Raw genomic sequence first — 8,692 nt, forward strand, 5'->3', positions numbered from 1 at the left:
CCGGCTGGGAATTGCTACCAGCACATAATGCCAGCAGTCATTTCACACAAGACCTCCCTCCCACACAGTCAGTACAGACCAGGTCTTGGGGTTGCCCAGCAAAAGGACCCTTGTTCCCAAGACTCATTCAGAAGAAAAAAAAATAAAAATCACCTTGTACTTCAGGCATTTAAAAAGCTACTGACCAGGCCCCACATCACTGCCTACACACACATAGAGCATACTAAGGAGACCAGGTCTACCTTCCTTCCCTACAGGGCTGCTCCCAGCCGCCATAAAAAGGCATTTGGAGGAAAATATATGAAACTACTCTGTTTTCTAACTTTTCAATAAACAGAAGCCTACGTGTAAGCTTTAAAGAAGTATTCTGTAAAATCAGCACATAGAAAGCAATCGCCGGGATGCTACAGAAATCTTTTTGGTCACTGTTGACGACCAGTTATCCTACAGGAGCTGCTTTATGCCCACATTTCTCTGTATCTGATAATTACTGTCAAAAAGGAAATTCATTTGAATTATTATGGAATAAAAGGCAAAAACAGGGCTTAGTTGCTAAAAAAAAATTCTTATAGACCCAAAACGTGGCATACTATGAGATCTCACGTTTCTGGATCCTTCTGAATATAAGTTTGTAGGGAAAGTGAATTTGGAATGATAGCATTATAACCATGATAGTCCTTGCCATGACTCAATATTAACAATTCCACTCCCGATATTCCACAGGAAGAAGTTAAGTTCTGTAGCACAACGTATTCCAAAACACCCGTTGGTTATACAAATTATCGTGTAAAGGCATAAGCATTACATCTTTGACAGTAGTTTAAGTACTCTTTTGCTCTTCAGGAACAGAAAACAAGTTTCTTCCCCCTCAAATAAGAAAAAATTAGCGGTCAGGGCGCAGCCCCGGGTCAGAGCCCCCCTCAGGACGCTTGGCGCCCCCCAAGCAGCCCGGGCGGTGACTGCTGCCCCAAGCACCAACACGGACACGCGTGCTTTTATTCACAGGAGCCCAGCAGCACGGACAGCAGCGCTGTCACACAGCTAGAGGGGATCTCGGGCTGAGGCAAGAAGCAGCGCAGCCCCAGGAGCGCCCCTCCACCACCGCCTCCCTCAGCGCCCCCCCCCCCCCTCCGCCCCTCACCTCAGCGCACGCCGCGAGCCGCGCACGCCGCGAGCCCCGCCCCCGCAGCCCCCCCCCGGCCACCCCATTGGCCGCCCCGCCCGCCGCGCCGGCCGCCATTTTGTGCGCCGGGCGGGAAGTGATGCGCAGGAAGGGGCGGGAGGCCGCGGGGCAGCGCCGCCATGAGGCGAGGTCGAGGCGGAGGGGGGCGGGCTCGGGAACCACACACAAAAAAAATAAATAAATAAAAATGATGTGTTTTACTGGGCTAATAACGTCATCCTGAGGGCGGACAGCAGTTCGTCGTTCAGTCATCAAAATACTTCTCGAATTGTCCAGCCCTGACAAGTATAATAAATGGACTTCAATGAGAAATACTGTTTTCGTATTTATTTTGTACCCTTTAATATTAGATTTGTGGTGGTTTTTTTTTTTTTTTTTTTTTTTTTGATAATTTCTGTAAGTTATGCTGCATAATAATATCAATGTCGTAGACAAAGTCTTAGTTTTTAATAAATGCATTATTTCTATAAGCATCTTTAAGCATGGAAATATTTTCATGTTTGATTTCCACAGGCATTTTTAAACCTAAAATATAAATACTTGGAATAACTATATTTTTCTAGCAAGACAAAAAGGAGCTTTAACTGAATCCAGTAATGAGATCAGGTCACATGGGTAATAACCACAGAACACTATTAAAAAATATTATTTTTGCTTCAGTTTAATAGCACTCTTAACTCATAACACAGAACATCAGTCCAAAGCTAGTTCAAAGTACTGACATTTCAGTGCAAAATTTTAATTAATTCTACATACTCCAGTGTAAGTGTAGTATTGTTGATTTTAGTACCTACCAGCACTATAATCTATCAGAAGATAGTACCCTCATACCCTTCTCTGTAATCACTCTGCAAAATTGTGAGATGCTCAATTTGTATTTCAGATAACATTAATAATTCACCTAGATTTCACCTTAAAGTCTGCTCTTTAAATGGTTTATTAGAACCAGATTTAATACAGTTATTTGTATTCATGTGGAGGCTCAGGTGCATAGCTGACAGAAAACTGCTCGTCAAGCAGGTATGACAGAGGACAGACCAATTCACCAACTGCCATGAAGTGCCCTTTTATGTTTGTTTTGTTAATTTTTGCTCTAGTTCATTTGTTGTTTTTTTTTCTCCCCTCCTGAAATGCCTAAACACATGACAACAAAGCACAAAGACACAAATTACGTGCATAGTTTTCACAGTAAATACTTCCCATCGTTGTTGTGAATGCTACTCCTGCTAAAGTCCATCCATTGTCCAGCACTGTAATCACTTTTTCTGAAGATGTCAAAAACAAGATTTATATTGTTTCATTGAAAATAATCTTCAATTTAAAACATTATAATACTTAAGGCAGTATGGTTAATGTCAATAATACAGTGAGAAATACTTTTAGTCAATAGCTTTCCATCTGAGTTTCCCAGGCTGGTTAGTATTGCCACAAATTCAACAAATACCTTCTGTTCATTGTTCACATAGCGAAAACAGCTGCAAGATCAACTGGAATGACATAGTTACACAGCCTCACATTTGGTATTCAGTACTCCCAGATGAATCCAGCTATATTACAGAAGGTACTGAGTCACAATATATATTAGAAATATATCTGTGAAGTTCACCACAGTAATTGCACGGCAGTTGCTCTGGAGCTCACTTGTAACTCTTGACAGTTACATTACAGAAAGAACTTAAAACATGTTTTTAGAAAGGCATCTTTATGATTCCCACCTTAAAAGAAAGCGAAGCTGTCTAGACAAAGCTGACATTCAGTGTCATGTAGTCTAGGACTAAGATCAAGCACTCGAACAGTAAGTTCTCTGGAACAGGAACTTTTTGCTGTGTGCTTGCACATGACTGTCCCCAGGTGTGTCCAGCAACTTCTAGACATTACCATAACACACTATAAATATTTTTAGTATCCTGCTTTTTAACTTGTCCTTGGGTTGTGTTCTCTCAAGTGCAGGTCAGTGAAAAGCGTTTCTGCCCCCCCCAGTAAAGCTGAATTTAAAAAGGAATGGAGAATGAAAGCTCCATTACTTTTAGTTATTTAACATATAGCACTCAAAGCAGGAAAAGAAATGAGAATATCTAAATGTAGATGAAATTACTTTCAATTAAAGTTGAAAATACTTTCAATTACTCTCTGTCAAATAATGTTGGTAAGGCTTGATAATTCTATTAATATTGCCGGTTGCAGTTTTACTTGTAACTACTCAGGCAAGGTCTATCAAATCAAGCAGTGGTATGCTAACCGCTTGGTTATCTAAAAAAAGCCTGTCTGAATTTTAAAAGCAACTGGACTGTGCACTTAGTCACATGGTCTAAAATTTTGGGTAGACCTGTGTGGTGCCAGGAGTTGGACCTGATGATCCTTATGGTTCCCTTCCAACTCGGGATATTCTATGATTCTATGAAATAAATACATACAATGAAGTTTTTATCGTATAAACTTCTTCATACTTTTCTGCTTTATACAATGTCTCTTCTTCCATTGTATGCTCATTCCAGCATGCAAAGATTATTTATGTGATAGCATATTTTGGCCAGCTATGCCAACTAGTACATTGAAGCAATTAGTAATTAATCTGCATATGTACATAGACGAATTGTTACATACCTGGAATCAATGAACATAATTCCTTCAGCAGATTTTTGCAGGTCAAGTACTAACAGATAATGAGATTTGCTCAAAAGAAGTGTTGATTTAGAACATCTTGAAATGTTACATCTCACTTGTGTTTCAATTTGATTTCCTCTACATCACATTTTGCAGATACACCTGCAGAAGTCAAGAGAAACAGAACTTGAGAGAAACTGTAAAGTGACAGAAGTTTATTATGACTGATTATCAAGCTCCTGGATTACTGATGGTATTTTGATGTTTAGTTGCCACTTAGTGATGAGTAAATCAAAACAAATCATGTACTCTGATTATATACAACAATAAAAGGGTATTTTGAAAGCAAAGTCAAGCTGTTTGATAAAGACACCATTTACTGAAGTTTAGCTCAGAGCTACCAGTTTCTGACTTCAGAAAACCTAAGCTAACTTTCTGCATCCTCTAGTAAGAGCCGTCATCTCTTTTCTGCAGTATTTTTTTTTTTATCAGCAAATGCTACTATTGGTAGAAATGCTAGCATTTACTCATTATCTGCACAGGGTGCCAGTTTAAGATTTCATAGATGATCCTGTTGAACATGGGAAAATTAGGCCATGCAGTGTGGGTTCATCTTCAGCCTCCCCAGCTATTTTCTAACTACCCTTAAAAGGCTATCAGGTGTTTCAGGAATAGTTCAGATACAAGAAACAGATTGATTGCAGACAGGTATTCTGTTCTTCTCCTCCTTCTGATCACCCATGCTACGGGTGTACACGTGTTGAGATTTGTTTTTAATTGGCCATTTAGTTAGTGGCAAGGGCTCCTTATGCCTTCCCTGAAGGCAGAAAGATTAAAGTGGAAGTAACAGCAGGAGTCCTCCATCTAACTGGTAGCCAGAGACCACCCAGAGGGCTCATCTGATAGCATTCTCTGCCCGTTTTGTATTTGTACAGAGTAGGATAGCTCTAATTTTATGCTAAAGAGGATAGCTTAGCTTGAACTATTTCCCTTCATGGCTTTTATTGACACTCTCATTATCAAGCCAACAGATTGATATGTGAGGTTCCTAACACACCACTGACATGTATTATGAAACAGATGAAATCTGTTACCCATTCATTTGTTTCTGGCATTTTTATTTATTTAATTATTTTTAAAGAAAATGGATGTTATTTGTTGGATTCCACATGCTGTACTTTTTTTGTTGTCATCGTTGTGAGTTACCATCTTGGTCTTTGGTTCAAGGTCTGGTCTTCTAACTGAAACTGGTTGATGATGAGATCAATTATGTAAGACTAGGCCCACAAACGTTCAAGTCTGTGCAAGAGAGAGAAGCGCAAGATCTTCAGAGCAGATACATATTTAAAAACCGCTGTATCATCAATATTGTTTTGCATAACTAAAATGTCTTGTAGATAATTTTTTAATAGACATTTATCTGCACTGACAAGAAAAATCTCAGAAACAAGATGTTCAAAAAAAAAAAGACACCTGGACATGCCTGTAAATGAAAATAACCAAACCTGACTATAATTTTTAATTTCTTTCAGCTACATATTAGTGAGGTTATGCATGAAGTCTAGACACAATACCAATACTGTCACACGGCCAAGGCACCAGAAAAGAACTGCTGCTGCTGCAAGCCAAGCACAATGCAGTGCACTAATTAGCATTAGTATGAAATCAGTCTGAATGCTAAACTGGTTCACTTTGTGCTTTTACCACTGTCTTAAAGATGCCGGCAACTTTTACCCCTTCAAGACTTATAAAAATTGTCAGACTGCATTCTGTCTGATGGACATTAGCCCATGGAAAATCATTCTTAAAGCAGCGTGTGTCCATTTGAGCAACAGCTTCATTTAATTTATAGTTCCAGCATCTGTAACTGATCCACTGTAGTCTACAGCAATAACCATTAAGCAATCAGTAACCGTTACAACATGAATAATGCTGTAAACAGTAAATTACCAAAAAATGAATGATTAAAGTAGATGCTAACTAGGGAAAGCATAAGTAACAGGCTTTGTAACTTTCCAGCTTAAAAAGTCTTTGCAGGTTAGTAGAAATCTGGGTCAACATGTTCTGGAATGTAATCATTCTGTGCAAGGCAAATATGATTACATCCCTTTGCTTAACAGCACGAGATTAGCAACTGCAAGGCAACTCTTTATATAGGCATTTTTGTTGGCTATCTTCCCAAAGCAGTTGTGGACTTGATTAGTCACTAGGACTGAATTCTCTACAGCAGGAATTATCCAAATATAGCTACTAAAACACTAGGAGAGATGATAAAACGTGATGGATTAAGTATTACAGTTAAATTTTCTGTTTGTAACTGACATGGAATTACAATATACTTTCTTCAAATACTTGCTATGAAATTTAATTAGCCTCACACACGTAAGGGGACAAAATGTTAGCTTCTTTTTTTTTTTTTAATCTTTATTTAGAAAATTATGGGAACGCTTCATTCCTTAATCTGTCTGCAAACAAATCTGAGGCTACCTGGAATCAAGCTGCACTGGTATTAGTGCAGACAAGGGACTGTTCTGTAGCTACCATATGATCACGATTTCCAAGCCAAATTAGCTCCCCAATATTCAATTTCATGAGACTAACCAGTCCCTTTTCAAACTATACCCATATGTAATTGCGTGTCATCTAAGGAAAGAAGCAAAACCAAGCAAAGAAAAAAAACACAACTACAAAAGGTACTAAAAGACTATCAAGATGGAATTTATTTTGTTCCTAACCCTAATGTTGTTATGAAAATGGCAAAGCATCAACAGCTCATCTTGTTCCCAACTCTCAATATTTTCCTCAGCCTACTTCCCGATCCCTTTTGTTCTTCCCCTTACCTGTTCCCACGTCCTTTTTCTCTTCCACATGCCAACATACTACCTTACCTACACTTTTTCCCCCCCTTTTCCTTACACAATGCCCTAGTGACATTCTTTCATGCTATTTCTCATCTATAGCCTTACTCCACATATCTCAGAACAGCCACAGAGTTTTAAGATGGGATTGAGATACCTGTCTCTGCAGAAGATGACCTCGTGAAGGAAATCAGTATAGAACGTGAAGGCTCTTTGGTGAGAGTTGAAGGACCCATGTGCTACAGCATACCACCAGGCATAAAGTAAGGCTGTAAAGCTCAGCAGGATGCTGCTCTTTTAAGGTACTTGAAGAGAGAAAGGAGAAAAGTAGATGAGAAGTAGGAGGCGTCCATGAGAGGGAAGAAAAATGCTTTGTTGGCAGGTTAGTGACCACTTAAACAAAACCAGGAAATTATTACTTCACCACCCATGAAAGGCGAAATCAGACTCCAGCTGCAGGAAATTTCACGTATTGTAAAATTGCTGTTTTCTATCGCTAACTTTTAGGGTTTTCTGGAGTAGAACAAAATGCATTAGTAATGCTGAGCTAACATGTTTAGGGTAACATCCACAGAAGTGAAATTCTCTTGAGGAGTTTACTGTTGTTTAAGCTTCTCTGAATCTCATTATGAAGGATCTGTATGAACAGCAGCCTCTCGCAGATTTTATGGCAGCATAAAGTGTTTTTTTTTTTTTCCTGAGATTAAGAAATGTTTGACTCCCACACAAGTTTCTTCAATATACATTAAGAAAACAAAACTATAGTAAGATTATAAACCTTCCCCAAACCTAAAAAGTGTTTTGTATAGTTAAAAAGAAAACAAAAAATATTTCTCTTTAGAATATGATCCACCTTCAACAATAGTGTAGACAGAAGAGAATATTGGTCCCAGAAGGTAGGGGTGGCCAGGAGTGGTACCAGAATATTGGAGGTATGAAAAGCCAAGCATACCAGCCACGTGTAGGGCTTCTTCATGCTCTACCTAAAACAATCTGTAAATTAAGTATTTGCCACGCAATTCAGGAAGGTTCAGAATAAAGGTCAGAATAAGTCATTTGCATAAACATTTACACTATGTTACAGCATGTAAAATGGAGAAATAGGGACAATTCCTAGGGCACTGTAGATCTACAATTTTAGTGAGGAACTTCACTTTTAACCAAAATGACTTTCCACAAACTAATGATCAAGCAAAATCAGATTAGACATAATCTATACGCAAATTGTGGTTAAACTTACATCAAGGGGCTATTAAAGATAATTTGTACTGATGTAGTTTACCTATTTTTCCTGTATTTGGTCCACTCTTGTGATCTTACAGTCTCACAGAAAGAGCAAGGAAGACAATACACAATTGCAGCTGATCTACATCTCACAGCATCACAGAACAGTTGGGGTTGGAAGGGACCTCTGGAGGCCATCTGGTCCAACCCTCATGCTCAGGCAGGGTCACCCAGCGCAGGTGAGGCTTTCACAATATTTTCTTTTGGGTTTATCCTCTGGAGCTTTTTAAAGATCTTTTTTTTTTTTTTGTCTCAGCATCTTCAAAGTGTGTTATCTGTTACAACAGTTAACTAGAACAAACTAATAACCAACAGATCAAACGTTTTTGTGGTCCATGGGATTAACATCCTGATCATCTAAATTTTGACAAGAAGGCCTTAATAAGGCAACAATCACAACAATCTCTTCAAGTTGCAGAATTGATTATCATAGACATTCTTACCTTATGCAAGTAGAATCCTGTGCACTAGCTCCACATAAATCCTTGCAGTTAGCACAGCAAGGAGGAATCCTGTGCAGTCCTCAATAAATTGGCTTGAAATAGCATAACTGCATCCTCTTAAGTGTCAGTTCTCCCCTATGCTAGGGTGTTCTGTAATACTTCCTCACTTGGTACTGTACAACTGCAGGAAGATACAAAGCAAGACTTATGCCAACCAGCTTTTTTCTGATCTTCCTCAGAAAGCTTGAGGCTAGAGATAGCCACAGAAATATTAAAATGAACCAGTATTTCACAGCATTTATGTATTACATAGCAGTTAC

At 38.9% G+C, this 8,692-nt stretch overlaps 1 protein-coding gene across 2 annotated transcripts in view; it reads right to left on the reverse strand.

Annotated features, from left to right (window-relative positions):
* Positions 1 to 5,209, reverse strand: part of WDR89 (WD repeat domain 89) — a 19,889-nt gene extending 14,680 nt beyond the window's left edge. Inside the window, exon 1 of one of the 2 annotated variants that reach the window (XM_068682514.1) lies at positions 3,788 to 5,209. In XM_068682514.1, coding sequence (XP_068538615.1) covers positions 3,788 to 3,804 — 17 coding nt within the window. In that variant the 5' untranslated portion in view covers positions 3,805 to 5,209. Of the gene's footprint in view, positions 1 to 1,141; positions 1,259 to 3,787 lie in introns of those variants that run through there. The other variant, XM_068682513.1, reaches the window with a different exon arrangement.
* Between the last annotated feature and the right edge of the window lie 3,483 nt (positions 5,210 to 8,692).

This window comes from Anas acuta, chromosome 5 (genome assembly GCF_963932015.1).
Source record: "Anas acuta chromosome 5, bAnaAcu1.1, whole genome shotgun sequence".
Taxonomy (NCBI): domain Eukaryota; kingdom Metazoa; phylum Chordata; class Aves; order Anseriformes; family Anatidae; genus Anas; species Anas acuta.